The following is a 22,961-nucleotide window of genomic DNA, read 5'->3' as shown; positions in this document are numbered from 1 at the left end:
CTGGGTGCCTGTGTGGGAACAGCTTTTTTTCCATATCTACTGTTTCTTTTCTTGTCCTGTTCATTCTCCTTCACTGTCTGCCCTTCCTTTCTTTCTAGTTTAAGTATTGCTTCCTAAATATTGTACCCCAGAAGGGAAGAAAAGGATGAGCAGCTCTTCCCAAAGTCCATCTTGTCTAGTTAGAGAAGATGGGAATCTATTGTTGCTGGGAATAACTATTGTATAGTCTTTTTCATAGCAAACATTCCAAAGAATGTCCTTCTAGGATAGCTATGGACTATCTCATAATAAGGATGATACGTGATAATGATAATGCTGTATGTCCTGTGCCACTGCCTGAAACCACAGGGCCATGATGATGTTTTAATGGTAAGCCTGGGAGGGACAAGCTGTACCTGTCAGCATGCTTTCATTTACTATGCACTGCCCACTGATCAGGATGGCATCACAAGGCAAAAGGGCTTTGCCCTCTTTCAGAACCAGAAGGTCTCCAGGAACAAGATGGTGCGATTCCAGCTCTTGGAAACCTGCGGATGACATGTAAAGGAAACTTTGTGCTTTGCATGTTTCTCTGTGTTACAAAGAAAAGTACAAGGAGCTACCAGTTGAACATATTATTACTTCTTTATAATGGCTGATAAACAATGTACAGCAAGAATGACCTGAGAATACAACATTCCATATTAAGAAAAGTCTAGGCACCAGTTCAAACTGCAGAACTTATTTTTATCTCCCCATACCCCAAATCATAGCTGCTATTCCAATGTCCTGACCTAACTAAAGAAGCTTGGATCTACATTTCTTATTTTGACATTTTTACTTTGACTCCCTCCTTCTGGATTGTTCTCCAAATACCATGACAATGAACAGACTTTGTATACAGCAATTAGGTGGACTCATAACCACTAAGTGGTTATGTGGTTGGCTTTGTCAGCACAGCTTTAAGAAAAATGGCATCGTTTTCCTGATAATTTTTTGCTAAGGCTGTGCTCACGCAATTATGAATATGATTGATGTGCCACAACATACTTCTAGGTCAAACTAAACCAATCTGCAGAAGCTAGTTAAAAAGGTTGAGAGACAATAGAGGAAACTGCTCTGGAAGGAATTTGATACTACATATTCTCGGTTTTGATATACATTGCTACAGAAATGAAACACATTGAAGAAAGAAGTGTGCAGGAGTTACCTTCCTTATTTCTGCAGACAGTGACCATGATGTTGTTATGAGACTCAACCAGTCTGTGCAGTTTAACTGATTGCTATAAATTAAAGGAGAACATAAAAAAAAGTGTTACATCTTACATGATGCAATTCATCCACTAGCAATTATTCCCTTCTGTTATTTGTGGTTATGAGAGCCCTCATAAACTGGGGTCTGTCCCTGCCAAGAACTGTACAATCATACAGAGAAAGAAACTCCCCACCCTAATTATGGAAAAGGTGTAACAAAAGGTTACAAAGCAAAGCACTGGAATGGGGAAGGCAGGATGTGGGTAAAGTACCACACAAAGATTATTATGACTAGGAGGCGAGGCCACTGCACCTGCTACTACATAATGTCACGAGACTAAACCTCTGAGTAACTCTCAGGGCACAGTACATATGCATGTTGTAACATATTGGGCTTTCCCAGACATTAGAAATAAGACTTCCTTGTGGAGAAAGGTGAGATGTCTCACCTACCTGTCTAAGTTCGTATACAGTCAAAGAAATTGAGAGGAGAGACATGATTATGATGGCAGTGGCATATTCCATGTAATCTTCCGCAAACCACAGACACACACTGAACAGCTGGAACACGTAAAATGGATTCAAGACCTGTTTGGAGAGGGAGCATTACTCAAGAGTTAGCCACATTTAAATGACTCCAGTATACCCAGAAAGCATTCTGCTGGAGGTGGGCTAGAATAAAAGCTATTGAGGTAAGTATTGAGTCTCCCCACCCTCTTTCTGATTTTGTTAGCAGTGGCTTCCGTCTAATCACTCTGGCCCATCTCCACTGAAAGAAAGGGCCAAATAATCTGGACTAATAAGGATGCTATTTGAGAAATGAATGGCTCAACCTAGTCCTTGCTTTGCTCTGCTCTTTACAAGAAATGTAACAGAGGTGAGAGGAGACCAGGTTGTGAAGCAAGCATGGAGCTCACATACCATGAGCACCACCTCCACCTTGCTTAGGGCACACGTATAAATAGCTGCAGTCTAGAAAGGAATATTGGTGCTTTACGCAATGCTATGCCCAGAGTCATGAGCTCATTGGATCTCTCTGCAGCTGTAGGCATGTGCCAGCAAGTGCTGTTCACTTCATCTCTGCTGATTAAGAGACAGCCTTTGCCTGGAAGGTTTGATTTTCAGCACAGCTTGTAAACATTCACTGACCCTTGCAAGGCCAACAGAATGAGCTCCTAGGACACAGGCAAGGGGGTGCAGCATTTGGAATAATGGAGAAGAAATGAATTAATTGTGATTTTATGAACAGGATATGAAAAAATAGTGTGCTTGATGGGTGACTGCTAGGAAGCTAATTCAGACATAGGATCCATCTTATTCTATATGCATACTCTGTCTCCCCAAGTAGCCTTAAGAATAAAAGCAACAGAAATGTTGAACCTCTTTGATGAGTAGTTTCCAAATAGGGATCACTGGAACATCAATACTGTTTGGCCCACATATCGCTCTCCTGCATGGGATAAAGATACATGACTTACAGATAAAACAGTGACGATATAGCTTGCTCAAGAAGCTGCAGCTTTCAATAGTCCAAAGAGCTTGTATCAATCCTAATGTAAAGTCTGTGAGGATATTTTTCCAAGAAAAAAGATAAAAAAAATTAATACTCCTTACAGTGTTTATGTCAAAAAAGATTACCGCATCCGTGAAATCTACTCAAAAAGACGAGAGGTATAACACAGCCATTAGGCAAATGTTTCTAACATGCAAAAACGCCTTTGAAGCACCACAAAATAAAGAATCCTGCACCTAAAAAGAAATGATCTGAAAACAAAAAATTCTGCATAAAGTTAATCATAGCATGACTTGAATGAAAGCTTCAACGTGAGCTAATGTCAGGAGCTGTATTTTCAGTATTTAATCAACAAAATATCATTTCTGTATTTAGCAGTTTCAGGGGTACCCAATCAGTACATTTTATAATGATACAGTAGCTTGTTAGAATAAATTCAATGACCGAATTAAATAATTTATACATTCAATATAATTACATGGAGTCCTACTGAAAAAGCACACACACAACTAATCTCCACTGTCTCATGGAGGCTTTCTCCTGTTGCGATCAAGAACTGCTCAGAGTTAATTACAAGACATAGATATTTCTTGATGGAGAACAGTATTTTAAAAACTTTGACAAGGAACACACAACATTCTCTAGCACTTTTCATTCATCTTTTGCACGTATGGTCATTTCATCTAAAATTATGTGCTTATTAATGTGTATACATAAAGCTCGAGAAAAGTGCACTAGCAGCAGTAAATTTAAATCTTTTTGAAATCCATATGCATTCAGAGTGCTTTAAAATATGTACCTGATATTCTGTTCATTGCAGGTGAGACCAGAACCAAATTTGGCATGTATAGCTGAACAAGTGTGGTGGTCTTCTAGGGCTCTAAAATATAAATGGAATGTTTTCCTTAGGGTGTTATTCCGAAGAAGCTTGACTTTCTCAGAGACTCATGTAACCAGTGCATGGAACTCACCCAACTTTCTGGAACTGTTTTGCATAGATATTCCAAACATAGCAGATTTTTTGCACTTGGATACTTTTCACCTGCAAAATAAAGCAAGGACAACAATAGTTGAAACTCAGCAAACACAAATATTCCCAGGCCTGCTCACAGATATGCCAAGAGACAAGAAAGGCCATTCCAGGATAGCTCCTGAATCACTGCTAATGCTAAGCACTTGCAGAGCAGTTATCTGTGAGGAATGCATGCTGTCATTTATGACTTGCAAAATGAGTCTGTCCTGTCCTGTGTAATAATAACGAAGCCTGTTAGAGATAAAGGTGTTTCACATCAGCTGGAAGAAGGCAGTGCTATACACCTATACACACAAGTAATAAAGAAAGCAGCTCTAGGGGACTCTGCCTACCCAGTGCAATAAGCACTATTATAGACCAATGAAATCTACATTCAGCTTATACCCTGATTCAAAATGGAGCTATAACCACAGTCATTAACCTAACAAGAGGTCTGTACTTAGGAGCAAAGGAGCTGCAATATTTGCAATGCTAAAAACTGGACTGGGAAATGAGGGACTCAATGTGCTGCAGAAGTAGCTCCTTGGATAGCTCTCAGGCCCTACACAATACTTGGTGGTATTAGGCAGCTTAAAAGGCAAAAAGGTTTTATAACTAACATATAAGTAGGAGCTTTTGAATTGCTAGTGAAGGATTAAACTGCTCTTTGCTTCTTGAAATCCGTTCTTTTCTACCTAGATGTTTTGACTGATACTACTGTTGCTCAAAGGGCCTATTATTTAAGGGCTATATTGAGCTTTTTTGTTACTAATTCAATCCTCTGAAGAATGTTACAAATCAGTCTTCACTTTCATACTGTGCCAGTTGATTAAACTAGCTGGCACTAAACTTTCGTATGTACATTAAGATACAGACACACAAAACAGCAAAACCAGCAAGAGCTTTGCTTAGCTGAAGTTGGGTTTATAATGAAAATATCTCCTGAAAATTGCTGTAGATACAAAAATAAATGCTAACAATATATAGCTCTTTTATGGGTTATCCAGTGGAGTGATTTAGTGTCTATAATCAAGAGGCAGATATTAGCAAACGTACCATTGCATTCCCATTGCTTACACCAATTTAACATCTGATGCTAAGCAAGACATATAACTGCACTGTCCGGTATTTGTTCTAAAATAGGGATAATTGCATTTACTCAACTCATGAGGGACCTTCTGATTTGCTTGGATCAATTAATCATCTGCCTTCTCCCCAGTGCCTCACTGGGATCTCTAAGCTATGGAACTGGCAGAGACCAGGATATTTTTTTGCAGGAATGGTTGGCAGTTTAAGAGATGACTCCAACAAACATACTTTAAAGCACAAATTGATGCGTACAAAGGCAAGAAAGAAAAACATGCTTCAGAGACTTCTTGGTAAAACATTTCTGGAGACAACGATAGAGTTTTGCCAAGGCACTTTTCTGTTCTATTTCCCCTTAGCTGCATTCATCCCTGCTTTCATGTTGCTGTTGGAGCTGTGATGTTGAGTTCCTCAGTTTCCCTGCAGACACACAGGCACCCCTAAGTTCTTTGATTTCCATGCCAAGAGTGAGTGTTTGATATGAAACTGCTTCTTCATGGCCAACTCCAGTGTTTTGAGTGTCTCCTATTTATAATGTAGTAAGAGACTCTCCCCTTTGTAGTAAGAGAGGATTTTTACAAAGGTGAATACAGTTCTCCAAGCTTGTCTTTTCACAGCTCACTATATTATCAAGCTGTAAGTCTCTTAGCTGGATATGTTTCACAGCTCACTTTTACTCCATAAAGCCTGGCTGAGATTTGCTGTCATCTCCCAGATGCTGCAGGCAGTAATTGACTTACTTGTAAACTTGGCTTCATTAAGGCTTCGTTGAAGATTGAGTCTTCTTCAGCAATGCCTGGATAATCCAATTTACTTTTGATAACTGCAGACACAGAGATCCATGTCACACTCTTACGTGAATAAATCTGAAATTCATCCTAAATGAATATAAAAGAGAAGTGTCACAATTCCCCTCAAAATCAGACCAAAGTCACCATCAGTTTAAAGTGAATGATTACTGTAGGCTTTCTAGAACACTGCTCAGCTTTTTCAAGGAACTTGCCAACAGCAACCTCCCAGCACCTGTGATTGATAGATAAATCAGCAGAAGGGGAGCAGAACCACAGTCCTATCTAAATGTGAGTACTGCAAAGTAATTCACTCAGCACAGGTCCAGTGCTTGGCTGATAAGGGTGGAATGTGAACACCTGGGTCATGATCAATAAACAAGCAAACAGTATAGAACAATCTGAGATTGTGTGATCAGACCGTAAAGGGAAGGTCAAAAAGTATATAGCTCTGTACTGCAAGATGGATGTTCGGTATAATACCTTTTCACCATCATTCATGTGTTAACACTTCATTGGAGTAAATGTGGTAGAAGCCATGACTCTCTTAGAGTAACCTTAAACAAGCTTTTGCCACAGTGAGGTCATAATCTTGCTTTTTTTTTTTTTTTTTTAATAAATTCAACTTTGGAACTGCCTGATAACTAGTATTGTTAGTGCAATCTTAGAGATTAGCGCAACTACTGTAATAAGTACCATCATGTTAAGTCTCAGATGGAAACACTGAACCACATGCATTAAAGCCAGCTATGGGACTGACTTATATGTCATACTCAGTACGTGAGAATTTTGGCAGATGGAAAAAGCTGATTACCTCAGCTGGCCAGGTTCTGAAAGCAGAGTTATTACACTTTACTTAGAAATGACAGCAGAAATATAAAATTATGAGTACTTTTGAATAATTTAAGGGTTCAAAAGAAGACCTTTAAGAATTTTTATATATCTTAATTATTTCTGAACTTCTTTTCTTAAACACATATTATGAGTAGAATAACATTTATTTTCTGATATTCATGTTTAATTTAGATTTCAGAATTAGTAGACATTGGGATGCAGATTGAGATGGGAAGCAATGAATAACACAGGTGCTCATTATTTAAACTAAAGTGAGTCAAACTTCAATAACAAAAGTGAGTTAATAGGCTCTTACATTGCCATTGCAGAGATGATGATAAATTATGAATGAAGGTCTTATGTGAGGCAAAAGAGAACTCCAAGGATCAAGCTGACAGGGTTACTTCTATTCTCATTAGCAGTAGCCATCACATTTAAGAACTAATGCAACCAGAAGGAAGGGGGGGGGGGGGAAACTGTCATTTTCATGCAAAGGACCCAAGAAGGAAATCTGCAATTGCCAAATGCCCAGAGCATATTTTTGGAGAGCTTACTGATAAAAAGAATGTACAATATGATTCAATTCGTGTTTAATTACATGAAGGATCATTTTAAAACTCATTTATGCGAAAAGTGCTTGGCATGGCAAATCCATTTAAAATGGCACACAAGAGTAGGTAATTAAAAATGCAAACTGAATTGAAGATTAAAAAGGGAGATTAAACCTAATATGCTTCCTATTAGGTTGCAGATTGTTTCCATATAAAATATGCAACAGGCAGATCTGTGATTTTCAAAACTCAAGATTCTAACTGCTTACTGTTGTGCTCCTTTAAGAAGGTAGCTCAAATACAATGGTAGCACGTTCCATTTTGCAATTGCACATGCCATTGTTCAGGAGTCTCTGAAGCAGAAAAAATCAAACTTGTTGAAGAAAACTAACACTGCCAAGCTCCTGGGGTGTTCGGGCTCAGCTGGGATTCAGAATCAAGTTTCAGTTTGCTTCTTTCAGTTTTGCAGTAGCTTCCATGAAATGAAATCAGGGTTTGGGTATGTGGCAGAGCTTCAGCACAGTTTTCAATGGATAGAAGAACAACTAGCAAAACATAACAGACCTGAAAGCATTATCTGCAGGACTACAGCCTTATTGGACACATGAAAGGACTGATGGAAACCAGAGGCATACAGACATGAAAAGCAAGCAGTCTGTGCTTGCCCTCTTCCTTATACTGATCCCTCATCATGCACTGTTGGACACTGGGACACTGCTGGGGACAGAGCTACACAAATCTTTGGTTTGGTCCATTGTCTAAATTCTAGCAGAGAGGGACAGCTTCACTAGGATGACCAAATGAGGGTAGAAGAAAGACCTCCTGGACACAGTCAAGCAAAGAGATGCTTTAGAATCTGGAGAAAAGATTTACAAGGTAGAAAAGATAAGGGTGGTAGAAGGGAGGAGGAAGGGCTGACAGCAAATAATACAGTCAAAAATCCAGTTATCATCTTACACAGAATTTGTAAAATACTACAGAGAGTTCTACAGCTCAGTGCTGCCAAATATATTACTGCAAGACATAGACAACATGAGAGATTTCAGCTAACTGGATTCTTTCCAATTAACTCACCTTCCAATTAACTACATACTAGGAATTAATTTAAAGATTATAGTAGGCACCTACTGTTGTTCTAAGCAATACAATGTCCGCTTCTTCCAAGCTGCAGGGGATGCAGTTTGCCCACACATCCCATTCTGGCTTCCAGTAGAACAGGAGCAGCAGAGCCCCACAGGACAAGATGTATCCAGCAATGCACAAGGCCTTGCGGCAGCCTTGGGTTTTGTAGCCAAAAATCTCCTGTACAGCAAAGACAAGGAAAAAAATATTGCTATTTGTCTTAAAAAAATACCTGGAATACTACAATTTCCCATCATCAATTGCTCTCCCATAGATACTGTTCAGTATGGCACTGTGAAAAAAAAAAGTCACGGAAATTACATTCTTTATGGTCCATGATTAGAAAATAAGTTTGCGTACTCCACAGAAGTTTTCATACACTTGCACAAAATGTGTACTGCTGTAGACTAACCAAACCTCTAATACAGTTTTATGTAGTTGTGAAACTGTGTATGAAACAATAAGAATGAGTTGGAATGATATGAAAACATAAAGGCCCTAACCTTTAGGCCCTGAGACATGAAGCCAGACTTGCTTGGTCAGCTTTTTTAAGGGTCTTGGGTGAGACTAGCTGAAGTTACTTTGTGCAACTTGGTACTAACACAGCACTTGTAGGCTTCCATGATATCTCTCCGGTGTGGGGATTTTGGACCTTTCCAATGTGCCACTGTCCTAACATCCAAAAATAATAATAACTGTTAGTAAGAACAGCTAATGAACGTTTGTGCAATGCTTGACATGTTCGGAAGGCAAAAGGAATCTACTTACTCTAGCTGTATGAGTAGGTATTATTATTCCATTTTTAAAGCTGGGGAAATTGCTACAGTGAAGCAAGGTGACCTGCCCAAAACTTCAAAGGGATGACTGTCAGCAATACAGTTTAAGAGCTGCCAGGTCACGGTACCATGGCCAAATTCTCTCTCTGTAGCACTAACAGGGCCTGGGTAAAGGTCAAACAAAATGTATGCAGTGATTTTACAGAGCAGACGCAGCCCTGACCTAAGGCAGATGGTTGCACAGCTGCAATTACATCGGATGACCACAAGAATTTGCACATAAGGGTTAAGATTCCTCAGTCTCCTTCTTCCTAGTATATCTGCAGCAATTGTGCAATCTGCTTCTCAATATCAGATATCCATGGCCACAGGTATTGCGAGATCCATTCATAAGAGAAGAAGAAAAGATAATGTAATTGGAAGGATGAGTAATACATAATTCCTGGTTCTGTGATGGGGTCTTTGCTTGTTACAAGAAACGCAGGCCCTACCCAGTGGTTCCACTCACTGCTTGCCCTGTGTCATTCCCCAAAAGACAGACTGACTGCATCTTCCTAGGTGGTCTCCATATGGATTCTAAAGGGAAGAAATTGGCAACTGTGGGAAAAACAAACAAACATGGAACCTATGCCTGCAAATTGCCTGCATTGCACAGGACCTGTTTATATCACCTTGAGATGCACATACTCAGCCTTTTCAAAGGTTTCCATAGTCTGAGCAGCCCATAAGGCAACTTTATAGCAGACAGAAGGAAGCTCATGGAGGACAGCAGATATGCAAAGATGTTAGAAGATAGCTGATGTGGCAGGCGTGCTACTAGAATTGACTAATTGCTCCTATAGACCAGTAAAGGGCTCTCCATGAACATCTGTCTATTTGTATTCTCAACGAAAAGGTTACAAATTAGTGTCAGCACCAGCATACAGAACAGTACATACAACAATGCAAACTCGCTGTTCACAGCAATTGGTTACTAGCAAGATGCAGGTACTTGGCTCCAGATCCTACAGCTTGTCAGCAAGGTAAAGAAACTCCCAAGGAGACAGAGATGCCTAAGGGAAGAACTGTTAAAAGAATGTGCCTTCGGATATCCTCCAGTAAATAGCTGTATCTGGAATAATTAGAATAATCTTTTCAAGTTGGGATGGGCATGGATATCAGGGTGGGGAAGAATGAGATTGCTGCCATGTGCATCTTGCTTCTGTGAATGAATCATTCCCTTAATTTCCAGCTTTTGTGCCTTACACCCAAAGTCTGAGAAGTCAATAAGGCTGTAGTTAATACAATTAAAAAAGGAAGAGGGTGGGCACTGTGACTGTTAGCATGTGACTGGCACTTATTTGGGATCATCTTCTGTTGACAGTGTTCTTCTCTTCCGAAATGCTGAATGATTCCCCAAGCCTGACATGTCAATTTAAACAAGAGGTCCACCCACCAAAGCAATGTGTTTGGAGGGATAATGGTGTCTTCTTACATAATGGCAAGGTTGGGGTGAGTCATGGAGCAAAATGCATCCGTCCAATTTTTTATATTTTTGAAATGAAGCTTCTGCTTTATGCAAATAAACATCCGAAAGCGCGGAAATAAAAACACTCTGCAAACAGATCATCCCTGTTCACCACAGAGCATTCATTGAACAGCAAGGAAACAGAGAGCAAACAGAAACCATAGAGCTAGGGCAGATTCTTTCTTTCTCTGCCAGGCACCTATGTATCAAAATATGGATTTGAGTTCTACCTACACCTGCCTATGTTTCCAGATCTTTGTTTTCCCATTAAAAAACAGTTTGATCCCTTAGATCTCAAAACGCTTCCCAATATCAAGCCAGCATCAGTATTCCTCATCTTGAGAGCTAGGAGAGAGGAAAAGAAGGGAAATAGCTCAGCTGGGAAGAAAAAAAAAGACATTCTCTTACATCACCCACTACTCTGCTGGTTCTTGCTGCTTCTGACATTGGACTTGCCTGAGACAGACACCCTCAAGCTGTTTTGACACAGTGCATGCTCTGCCCTATGAAAACTGGTGTTAGTTCAAGTTGTTTTGTTTGTTTCTTGATGAACGTAATGCTTCTGAACGTAGGTGTTTGAGAGCTCTACAAGGAGTGCTCTGGGAAAGAATAAACACTGCTGTTTCATATCTGGATGTGCAGCTGGATTCTAAAGCCAAAGCAAAGCAAAGTTTTCCCAAGGTCTGGAAATGTCTGGAGCAGGTTACCTGGGCCATACCATTCAGAAGTAAAACCAAGCAGGGAAACAGATTGAGCTCCAAACCTGACTTACCCAAAGTTCCCTAGGCAGGAACTTTTTGATACTCAGCTTTAGAATAAAATGTTCTGTTAGGTTCAGGTGTTTTTTTCTGACTCTCTGCCTTCAGCAAGAAGGACTATAGCAACGAATTATGGATTCATAAAAACATTTAGTAGGTAAATAATTCCTTGTTGAAACAGAAACAGTATTAGTGAAAATACTTCTCACTTGTCATATAACTCAACAAGTGGAATTCCTCTTCAGGGGAATTCTCAAAAAAAAAAAATCTCCTCTCAAAAACAAGGTAAATATTAGACCCACAACACAGGTAACCACAATATGCATGAAGTGGGAAACAGGCACACACATAATGCAAGTTTCTCAGCAGGTTTATCTAGCCACGTGAATGCCTTACAGTAATTAGTGTTTGGAAATCCTTCAAGCTTATTCAGGATTTGCTAGGTCTATAGTACAAAAGATCTCCAAGCAAATCTATGTCCTCTATGGGAAACAATACTTCCTGGGCTGGCAAAAATCCTGATGGTGATGTCACCAGTAGGAACATGCCTGTCAGGTTGATTTTATGTTGTTAAGGAAAAGAGAATAACTTTTGCTGGCTTGTATTTCAACGCACAAGGAGGCTGTGCTGATGCAGACATGCTTCTTGTGGAGACAGGCCTGAAACATACAGATTTGTACCATGACAATTTTTCTATCATGTGGGCAGGTTTTTAGGGCTTGATGTGTGCATTTGCCATATATAACGTTATACTGCCAAATAACTTGGGTTCATAAGGGCACGAGACAAAGAGATGGTAGAAAACAAAGTTAAGATTAGATATCTGTAATACTCTGAAGGGTTTCTTGCTATCTCACAGGAGATAGCACTGCCTACGAAAGAGGCTTATGTTCATGACTCATCTAATCTCTGTAGCATAATTTTCTGTAAGTTGTAGTGTGTTGTAAAACTGTTTCCTTTCCTCTTAGCAACCCCTGTTTCTTGGGACTCCTAACAACCAAAAGTGACAAATACAGAAGGGTTTCAATTCGTGAGTAGAGGGTCTAGGGAGGAGCCATGGATTATTGGACAGAAAAAGCTGTCAGACCTGCTCAGCTGGCAGAAAATATGATTATTCAATGAAAGGCTCTTAGCTGCATTTACAATCATACAAAGCCAACACTCAAGGGCTTATTACTCTAGTGTAAAGCAAGTCTCTGTTACTTACAGTTAAATGAAAAAATTCCTGTAACTGCAGAATCATCTGCACAGCAGAAATTACATGAAGAAGTGAAACAAATTCAGGTACCTTTTTCCTTGGTGTTAACGTGGCCTGTAGCTACCAAAGAGAAAGGAGCTTATACTGTGGCTGTGAAATATACTTCTGGCAAACCAATCACCAGATATCCTATTACGAATAACCTGTTGCTATAACAACAGATAATAGGATTAGACTTGAAAGACTGGCAAAGATTCACAACAAATTTAATAACTGAATCTCATTCTTAGCAATTGGAACCTGTTTCATTAGAGGTTTGTTTCTGTTCCTTCTGAAGCCAGTAGCAACACTCAATGTTGTTCTATTAGAAACATGGTTGTGCCTTTCAGATTCCATCTTAAGATGTGAATTTTCCAAATTCAAAGTGTATAAAATTCCTGTACCAGATTCCCTTGATAATTTTGGTATTAGGATGCAGGCAGCTGCCAACATGCAGCAGCAAACTGGGGTTCACCAGCTGACTGACTATGGCTGTCCCTTTCCTTCAAACATAACCAGCCTGGGAACATAAGATTAAGATCTGCTTCTAGCAAATCCTTCCTGAAGCAGCAGCCTGTTGAAGTCCATTACAATCTTTTGCACTCTAGGGCTTGCACTTTGCACTTTATGGCTTGTTCAAAGAGGATGATTAGTTCCCAGCTGTACAGAGAGGACCATCAAATTGCCAGAAGGCATAAAAACCTTGATTTTCTGCCCTTTTCCTATTCCAACAAAAATTACTTATTCTCAAAAACACCTTCAAGCAGATCCTTCTGAAGGAAAAAAAAAAAAAAAAAAAAAAAAAAAGGCAATTCCTAGAATAAATCCTATTACCACATCTCTTAACCCTCTCTGACACAAGCTGCTGTGTCCAGTGCTTGCACACTACTAATTCTTTCCAGTACTGCAAATGGTTATATAAAGATATCATTGCTCATGCTCTGAACATATATTGCTAAGTTTTTCCTGGGTAACAGGAGAGTGAACTCTGCTTCTGAGGTACTTGCCCCTGCAGCTCTTGTTCAATTAGATGTGCTTCAGCTGTGTAAAATAATCCCATACACACATAAAAGGACATATAGGGTAGATTTTCTAAGTCAGACTGACTATTCTTAAAGACAGGACCATCTAGCATCTCAGTTGTACAAAGAGACAGACAACACTGGAGATAACTCTCAGTATTTCTTCTCATTAGAGCTCCCCAACATTCCCCAGCAAAATCAACAGGGAAAAGCATTGCTTGCCCAGAGTTCAAATTAACAATCTGCATGCTTTCAAAATGCATGAGCTATTTCACTCTGGAAGAACTGGCACCTGAACTTCAGCTGTTACATTATTACATGAAACAATATGATCTTGTCTGAAGAGTCACGAACTGCTTGTTAATAATTTGGTTCAGGTGGATTAAAATGACCTAAAAGTAATGTGGAAAAATATTCTGCATGGCTTAGAATTTTAAAAGAATGTTGCAGGGTCACTGAGACATTATGTGCCAGTGTCACTTGCTGTGGCTTCCAATAATTTAAAGTACACAATTTTAACAAATAAATGTCTGCACATAATTCTCCTTTACCCCGTACTCTTTTCCTTACCTCTGCTCAAACAGTCTTTTTTCAGCTTTCTTCAGAACTTACTGTAAGCACATCCCACTCACTTTTTCTTTCACGCAAATACACACACACAATAGCTGTTCTTTGTGTTTCATTTGTTTCTTCCTTGTCCCCTTGCAAGCCCTCAGGCACTCTCATAGACCTCTTCCTCTCTCACACACAAATCTTTTTTCTTTTTCTTACACACATGTACCAAAGCCAGAAACATACCCACCAGATCTAACAAAATTTGGCTATGGTTTTAACTGCACTTATGAGTCAACTGCTTTTTCAATCTTTTTTCTGTGATTTTTATTTGGGACATTTGGGAATCCCAGGTAAATGAGCACTGTTCTTGTTCACTACAGGCACTGAGAGCAACTGCCAGATGCCTTGAATTCACAAGTGCAGACTGATTCCACACTGTGCACACGTATCAGCTGCACGTGGAACACATCAGAGTCATGGTGCAGATCCCAAAGCACTGGACTCATGGCACATGTACTGATTGTGACTCTGGTGAGAAACAAGAACAATACTGGAAATGTAATGTGGTATAGATGGCTCCATGCAAGCATAACCTGGGTGTGCACAGCTGGAACTGGACATGCAGTGTACGATGGTGTAGCTCTACCCAGAACCAGACAGGTCCACTTAAACCGTAATTAGCTCAGGCTCGATTCTGGCATTGCTAGTGACAATGCTGGTAGTGGAAAGAGAATGACAGGGCGTTTACAGTCCTAGAAGGACAGAGGCAGGGTGGAGCACAGGCACAAAACCAGCAAAAGAAGCTGGGGAGCATCAGCACCAGGGCTAGAGCCAGGAGTGGGGTGCTGTGAGCAGGTTTAGTAACTCAGCTGCAGAGCCAGTTGGGTTCTGTATTGCACTGAGCTAATTAGTCCCCACCCTCAGAGCCAGTGCCTTGCACTTCCTGCAGTGCTCCCTTCATGCTGCTGGATGACTCTGTACCACATTCTCCAGCACATCACAGATTACCCAGGTCAGCATTATGCAAAATATGACATCTCCCCTTCTTTGGATGGCAGAGAGCTGACTGAAAATCTCTATTTTTATAAAAACGTGCTTTTCCTTGGCATGCTCTCTTTTTCACTAAAACAGAATTCTCAGTGACTACATTTTTAAGATTTGTCCAGGATTTCTGGATGTGAACTGTCATGTCAGCTTGGATGTGACTGTGTTTCACTAAGTTTGCTGAGGCTGCTGTACACCCAGACATCCTACATATTCTCATAGCAGAGCTACAGACATTGTGGCTCTGCAGCACAGGAATTTTGAGAAGCACTGCATTTTCTAGACACGCAGGACAACTGTTGCTGTACAGCTGCATCATGGGTCTAACATCTCCAGCAGAATCTGTTTGATGGGCATATGCATATGTGACAAATAGCTGATTTGTAACAAGCAGCAATAATAAAGCAGCTCAGAAGCACTGAGTTTACTACAGTTGTGCACTGGGCTTACTATTTTAAAGCTGCAACATGCAGTAGATCAGATACTTTGTGGAAATATGAGACTTACTTCCACATGTTACGGAATGCATGTAAACATAGTCCTCCCTGAAAAACTTTGGAAAGAAATATGGTAGTATTTAGAAAAGCAGCTTTTTGCAAGTTCTCAGAATAGAATAGTGTTGCCAGTTCAGCAGGCTGCTTATGCTAATAATTTATGCAAACATAACACATGTGGTTTTATGTTCCTGAGAAAGCCAAGGGTCCCAGTCCTCATCCAACTGCAGCTGACTCTATAGATTCAGCTGTCAAATTGTTAAGAACACCACTCTAGGCCATCCCTCAAGCTACAACAAGGCCAGCTCCAGCTAGTTTTACAATGCCACATCAATATTCTGCTGTCTTCTTCTAGACTCTGTCAAACCATCCCCTGTTGGAGATGAAAACCAATTAAATCCAGTGGACTCATACAACTTAATTTTCTTTCTGCTAAAAAAAAATAAAAATATATCCCTTTCTAACTGCATGTTTCTGCAATGGAAACACCTCCACCATCCATAACTAAATTACTGACTGTGGCATTTTAATGCTGAACATGTGCCATCTGCTGCTTCACGTTAAGAAAGACCTAGACAAAGATACGACTCACCATCTCATTCTCCTCTCCCTGGTTAAGCTGTGCATAATGGCTCTTGGCAGGATTCTCCCCCATGAAATGACCCTCTGGAGACTTTCTACAGCACCCTCAGGACAGGTCTTCAGCGTTGTGTGGCTTGAACTTCCACACTGAGGAAGTGCTCTAAGTACACACCTTTCTTATAACTTTGCTGATGTTTGAAGAATGGAGCTCCTCCCTCTCTGTGGGGTTAGCAGGTAACACTCATCCCTCCTCCCCTCATTCTGCTGCTGGGTTTTTTTAGATTGAGGGGACATCTTCAAACAAAACTCACTCAAAGGCACTGGGAGAAAGAAAAAATTACATCTAACACGTTTTTGCCACAGTATGACTCCTAGTCATAACTCTGATAGTTCAGCAAGTGCTGCTGGCATCCAACTTTCAGGGGAGGGCAAAAGGGGAGTATTTCTCCTTGAGAGATTATGGAGTCACTGGGGACTAAGAAGTGTGTCCAAATGAGAAGGAAAACAGGCATTGCTGTTGTTATACTCTTAGCAACCAGCCTGAACTAAGCATCCAGCTGTGATCCCCTCATATTCCTTGGAGAAAAATTCAAGCTCTAGCATTGCAAACAGCAGCCTCGGTTTGTGCAGGTGGATTTTGTGCACTCACTGTGTCAGAATCAAGCCATGTAGGGTCTGTAATGTTTTTGTTCATTATTAAGAATATTGTCACAGAATGTCTTCTGACTTCACTAAAGAGCTTTGGGGGAGGTAATTAAAGTTATTTACTCACTCTTCAAGGAAACTGGAGCTTCAGGGAAACTGATGTCAGTGAGATGGATACAAATAACTCTGACCTCCAAATCAGGACCAAAAGGAAGTTGGCAGAAAAAAAAACAGCAATCAGAAAATCACCTCATTTTTCACTACTATGGGCTGAATTATTTATTATTTTTGTGATTCATTCCCAGTACTACTTCCTTGTCCGTTGCTACTTTTCAAGAAGTTACCCATCAAATATTGTAGGAATGAGGCAAGGAGAGCCAAACCTGTTCTTCCAGAAAATATGTTAAGGAAACTAAAATATTATTTCTAGGGTGACTGAAACAGATCAAGAGGTGCGAAGTTAGTTTCTCTTCACCAGTATTTTATTTCCATGGGGCACGGGCTTGTACTGGTTCCAAACACCTCAAGTACCATTGAAGGCCAGTGCCTGTTTCATGCAATGGCCAGAGAAACTGAAATGGGACAAATGCAGGGAAGAGAAAAGAGAAAATGGGGGAACTAGACCAATTAACACAAGAGAAGCTGCCAATTTCACTTTGTTCTTTTGAGACTCAGCAACAGGAACTATGGTTATTACATGAGAATCACAATTTTCGGTTACAAATTAAAAAGAAAGAATGCAATACAGTCCATTTCTGATAAACCTGTTTATAGGGATCAGTGCTACCTAAAAGTTACAAACGACAGGAAACAACCACCAAGGTACCTTTCCCAAAGCAGGTTGATGATTTTGGGAAATGACTCATCATTTTGGGAGGTGACAGCAGCAGAAAACAGGAGTGCCACACACACTTTTTCTGCCTGGTCAGCTTTTGCTGCATCTGCAAATGTCAATCTTGCTACTCGTAGTGTTTGTAGAAGGCTAGGGAGCAGTAGGGGTCACTGAGCTGCCTTTTCAAGGAGAAAAGAGGTGAGTTGCATGCAGGGTATCCCACCAAACCCAGAGCTCCTGGGAAGAATCAGGACTCATCCAATCTATTCACTGTTTACAGGCAGAGTCCAGCTCCTGATGACAATTTCTGCTCCTACAGTACACCTTTTCTTGGGAGATTTGGTTGTTCAAAACTGAAAACAAAGGGAAAACAGATTAAAGGTGTAAAACATTCATAATTTCCATAAATTGGAAACCTGTCATAACATTCCAGTAAAATCTGTTAATCTAGAACCCATGAAGATTGTGGAGTTTGTCCATTTTACCTAAGGAGATTCGTTTTCTGATGTAGAAAATGCCTCTAAAGCACCCTAAAGTGCTTTTTAAAGTGCATTTAACCTTTAGTTAAATGATGCCCTCTACTGTTAAAACAAAGCATTACAGATTAGGTTAGAAATACAAAGTTCCTTGTATTATCTCCTACAGATGGTTATCATCATTCCTCTTTTTAAATTGAAATTTGCCTAAAAACACAGATGAAAGTCACAAAATTGATTGGTCAAGTTAAAATGCAAAAGTAAAGATAAGATTTAAAACAAAGACTATGCCTTAAAAGTTAAAAAAAAAACAATAAACCTAAAAGCAAGCAAGCAAGAGATACGTGTGCCTCACCTTGTTCTTGCACCTTTAACCTTAGTCCTGAAAATGCATCCATGTTTCACGTCATCCTTTGCCAATCTTGTGCAATTTAATTTGCTCTGAAAAAATCCCACTGTATAAACAGCAGCCTGACTTAAAAGATACCCCAAATTTGTCTTTCTGTACAGTCCTGCAGCAATAAGGGTGCAGCACGGTGCTGAGACAGCACAGAGAAGGGAGAGGAGTGAGGAAACGTGGTCTGCGGGGTAGGGGGGGCTGGTTAAGCTGGGGAAAAGAAGGCTTTGAGAAGTCACGAGGAGGTTTCAAACACGTATGTCCTAGCTGCAAATAAAAAGACTCATGGAAACATTGGAGTTGGAAAAGACCTCTGAGATCACCTGGTCCAACCACACAGCACCATCACCACTGAACCCTGTCCCCAAGCACCACGTCCAGCCTTTCCTTGAACACCCCCAGGGACGGTGACTCCACCACCTCTCTGGGCAACCCGTCCCAATGCTCTTTCTGAGCAGAAATGTCTCTGAATTTCCAACCTGAACCTCCCCTGGCACAACCTGACAATACTTTTCCTCGTGTCCAAGCTGACTTGCTGCAAGAAGGGCGCAAACTGGGCTCTGGGTGCAAGCCTGGAGGTCCCCACGGGCAGCCTGGGCACGCACCCCTCAGACCCAGCCTGATGGTGGGAGCCCGTGGGCAGACAGACGGGCAGAACCCCAAATTCCTGCTGCTGCTGCTGCTTCTTCTTTTTCCTCCTCCTCCTCCTTTTTCTCCTCCTCCCCCGGAACCTTCGTTCAGGCAGCTCCGTTTCTGGCCGTGCTCTCCGCAGCGGGCCGCGGGGCCGGAAGCGGCGGCGGCCCTGGCAGGCCGGCGGCGGCTCCACCTGCCCTTGGCCGCGGCGGCCCTGGGGGCGCCCGGCCTCAGCCTCCTCCTCTTCGGCCTCCTCCTCCTCCTCGGCCTCCCGCCGGCACCCCCCGGCCCTCAGCATGTGGCGGACGCGGGCGGCGGCGGCTTGGTGAGCGCCACGGGGCAGGGCGGCCGCCGCCTCCTCCACCCAGGGGCTGGGGGAGCTGGGGGGGTTTGGTCAGGGGAAGAGGAGGCTCAGGGGAGGCCTCATTGCTCTCTGCAGCTGCCTGAGAGGGAAGGTTTGGGGAGCTGGGGTCGGCCTCTTCTTGCAGATGATCAGTGATAGGACCAGAGGGAATGGCCTCAAGTTGCACAAGAAGACGGTTCAGGTTGGAAATTAAGAGACATTTCTGCTCAGAAAGTAGCCAGTCACCGGGACGGGCTGCCCAGCAAAGTGGTGGCATCGCCGTCCCTGGGGGTGTTCAAGGCAAGGTTGGACGTGGTGCTTAGGGACAGGGTGTAGTGGGTGATGCTGGTGGTAGGGGGGTGGTTGGAGCAGGTGATCTTGGAGGGCTCTTCCAACCTTTATGATTCTTTGGAAGATTGTTTCATGGTTAACATAGTTAACAGAAGTATTTATAGCATGTCTTTATGAAAAGTTTGTCCCAGCTAAGGGGGGATTTTTTTGAACTGTTAAACTGTAACAATATGCATAAGATGTTAGGTATGCTTCGGCATCCTCGTATATATCGTAGTATATATCCTAGTAACGGGCCACTTTTTTTTTTCTTTTTTAACAAAGTATCTATAATCTGTGCGATGTGAGGGTAGTCAGGGTGCAGGCCTGGAATCAGACAGGTTCTGATGGCAGAGCTGCTTGTGTCTGGAAGGCTAATTTTTGGGTTGTTTCTTGTTAAATGCAGTTTTCCAGAGGCTTTACATCTGGCAATCATGAAACACTTAATTTAGTGCTGTAGATTTGGCTTTCATTTCAGTATCATTGCACTTTTGGTGAAGATCTTCAGTTGATTTTTTTTGTCAGCTTTCATCGATAGCTTTTAGAGCAGGAAGAGGAAAGAGTAAATAACTTCTGGAATAACAGTGGAGCTGTTTCTTTGTTTCTAATGTAAAATTTTATATGTAGAAGGAAAGCAGATAGGTCTTTACATGAGATAGCACTCAAAAGGCAGTTGTTGTTGATCAAGTTCTTTCCATAATAATTTCTGATGGAACACAATTTTTCATTCAGTTTAATCAGTACAGAATGGATGCAATACACGACAGTGTATTTTAAAAGAACAGTAGCAGAGAAGAAAGTTATGTACCATTAGAGTACCGCTAATCAGGATGAAGGCTGATAACCAGAAGTGGCTGCAATAGTATGAACTGAAAAATTTAAATATCTGCGCAGTGGTAGTGACAACACAACAAAAGGAAGAACCGCACAGTTAGCTTGCTTCATCGAGGCTTACCACACCCTGATTAAAACTGTCTTCCAAAGCAAGAATTAGAATATTTCTAGTGTTGAAGCATTTTCACTTTTTTATTTCTGTGTGTCCACTTTTTGTATTGGCACTATCTGTGGCTTATTTCTGATGCTTTTGTAATTCCTTATCAACGAGGAGATACCTGATGTTGCTTGAGGGGTTACTCTGTTCCTGCTTATTATGCTTTTGCTAGGTAATGAGTTTGTTGCTGCAAGAGCATGGTCTTCAGAACTATAGCAACAAGAGGGTAAATTTCAGAATTGTATTGACTTTTAAGAAAGAGGACTTCTGCAACAGTTGGTGGAGTTCTTTTTTTTTTTTAAGGTTGCCACTACACTAAAGAAAAATTTTAAACATATGCTGTCTGTTTTTTTTTTTAAAAAAAAAAAAAAAGCAGAAGTAGACATCACTGATTTTTAATTTTTCTTCCAAATCCTCAATCTCTATGTAAAAGTGCTTTTATAATGAAGTCTTCCATTTGTTTGGAGGTAAAGAATATGCCTGTGAAAGAATGACATCTGTGGTACACAGAAAGACTCAGGGAAAGGACTATTTATTGTGGAGCTTTTTTTCCAATTTCCTGGGATTCACTTATGTATTCTCTTTAAAATCCCTTAATATTAAATGATCAAGGATTAAGGGATAAATAATTTGCCTTCTTAATGGTTTGAAGCTCTTTCTACTTTTTCATTTGTCCTCTTCATAAGTAAATACACCAGAGAATATAACAAACCCTGAAAAAAACTTCAAGGAGCAAGCATTAATTTCAAGAACTGTAATTTCACTCATATTTTGCATCCAGTAAATGGTTTAATGTTAACTGTTCTATTTTCCATTAGCTAGCAAAGCTACCTCAAAATGTTAAAGCATGCAGATAGCATAAATGAAGGTGTACAAGGAGCTTTATTCCAACCTGTGTGTGCAGTTTAATCTGGCAGGGTTGATAAGGTTCTGTGTTTTATTGTATTAATTGCTGAGTTCTGTTTTCAGAATCAAATTGTTCACACTGAAATTTCCCAATGTTTAAATCTGAATTATTTTACTGAAGTCTTCAACAGACAGGGTGCAAGCATGTCTGGAAGTAATCTTGTCTGTGCATGACCCAAGACAAAACAATAATGCTATAAACCTAGAACCACAGAAAATTAAAGAAACTGAAAGATTTCTTCGAGTACATTCTTCAACTCCACAGGAGAATCAGCTTTGCCAGAAAAGTAACGTGTGTTTTGCAAAGGGTGTTTTTGTCTGCTTGTTGATTTTTGAAGTCTGAAAAAAGTTAATTTCTTTAAAAGTTAGTTTTCAGTAACAAAATAAGCCAAACTGTCAAGTTTTCCTTTATGATTCAAGTTGATCATAGTCATCTGTGGACTCTTAAGTACTTGTTGCCAAACTGTGTTTTACCATTGACATGATTTGTCTTAATCCAGTGTTGAAATTAAACTCACCTAACAGCAGAGTTCATAACTGGGATTAAAGGTGTTCTTTCTGCAATCGCTGGAAACACTATACCCTTTAATACCGTTTACAGCTTTTTTTTTTTTTTTTCCTGGTAGCATAGCAATGATTGCTGGACATTCAGAATGATGCTCTAATTTATCTGTAACCAGCTACAATGTAATGTGAATTGCTTCTAAAGAGGTTATTGAGTTAATTGTATGTTGAATATGTCTGTTACTGAGAGTTTTTCTTTGTTACCTTTTAGTGTCATCTGCCGGAGTCTAGCCAAGAGCAACTATGGAATAAAAAGAAAATCACCACTACAAAATTTGCATCTTGTTTCCCGAAGTATACATCATCCCTACTATCCAAGTTCAAAATTTCAAAGACCTCCCTTAAGGATATCCATTCAGCAGTTCTCTTCTCTTAATCGTCTTCCCTTTCGCAAAACAAAACTTTTAAATGTAAAGTATGGATACCAGTCCTACAGGAACTTTTGGCTAGCTAGACTAGCATCAAGGCTTCTCAGAATTCGCTACATTATATTAGGATCTGCTGTAGGTGGTGGTTACACAGCTAAAAAGGTATTTATCTTTGGAGGATATTCAATGCATGTTTATTTTTGTTGTTACAGGTTTCAGAACACTAATTGTTGTTAATCCACAAAAATACAGAATCTCATTGTTCTGTTAACTAATGAAAAGAAAGATGAGTGAAATTGGAAAACAGATTGTTGAGAGAACTAGTATAGATTTTAAAAGACCTGAATAATACTATACATATC

The 22,961-nt window shown here is 40.5% G+C and overlaps 2 protein-coding genes across 5 annotated transcripts in view; one reads left to right on the top strand and one right to left on the bottom strand.

Annotated features, from left to right (window-relative positions):
* The window catches only part of LOC309881556 (putative cation-transporting ATPase 13A4), a 39,439-nt gene extending 23,160 nt beyond the window's left edge, over window positions 1–16,279 (bottom strand). The window contains exons 1-9 of the mRNA XM_082767668.1: window positions 16,125–16,279; window positions 8,146–8,319; window positions 5,585–5,722; window positions 3,718–3,788; window positions 3,546–3,626; window positions 2,614–2,683; window positions 1,687–1,821; window positions 1,190–1,262; window positions 396–527 (exon numbers count right to left, since the gene is read on the bottom strand). Coding sequence (XP_082623794.1) covers window positions 396–527; window positions 1,190–1,262; window positions 1,687–1,821; window positions 2,614–2,683; window positions 3,546–3,626; window positions 3,718–3,788; window positions 5,585–5,722; window positions 8,146–8,319; window positions 16,125–16,187 — 937 coding nt within the window. The 5' untranslated portion in view covers window positions 16,188–16,279. The remainder of the gene's footprint in view (window positions 1–395; window positions 528–1,189; window positions 1,263–1,686; window positions 1,822–2,613; window positions 2,684–3,545; window positions 3,627–3,717; window positions 3,789–5,584; window positions 5,723–8,145; window positions 8,320–16,124) is intronic.
* A 2,978-nt stretch (window positions 16,280–19,257) lies between these two features.
* The window catches only part of OPA1 (OPA1 mitochondrial dynamin like GTPase), a 52,332-nt gene continuing 48,628 nt past the window's right edge, over window positions 19,258–22,961 (top strand). For all 4 annotated transcript variants that reach the window (XM_082766726.1, XM_082766724.1, XM_082766725.1 and 1 more), the window contains exons 1-2: window positions 19,258–19,422; window positions 22,443–22,761. In XM_082766726.1, coding sequence (XP_082622852.1) covers window positions 19,394–19,422; window positions 22,443–22,761 — 348 coding nt within the window. In that variant the 5' untranslated portion in view covers window positions 19,258–19,393. The remainder of the gene's footprint in view (window positions 19,423–22,442; window positions 22,762–22,961) is intronic.

Source organism: Aythya marila (genome assembly GCF_965140915.1).
Source record: "Aythya marila genome assembly, chromosome: 9".
Lineage (NCBI taxonomy): Eukaryota > Metazoa > Chordata > Aves > Anseriformes > Anatidae > Aythya > Aythya marila.
Note: the sequence above shows the minus strand (reverse complement) of the source record. Positions and strands in the feature narration are given on the sequence as shown.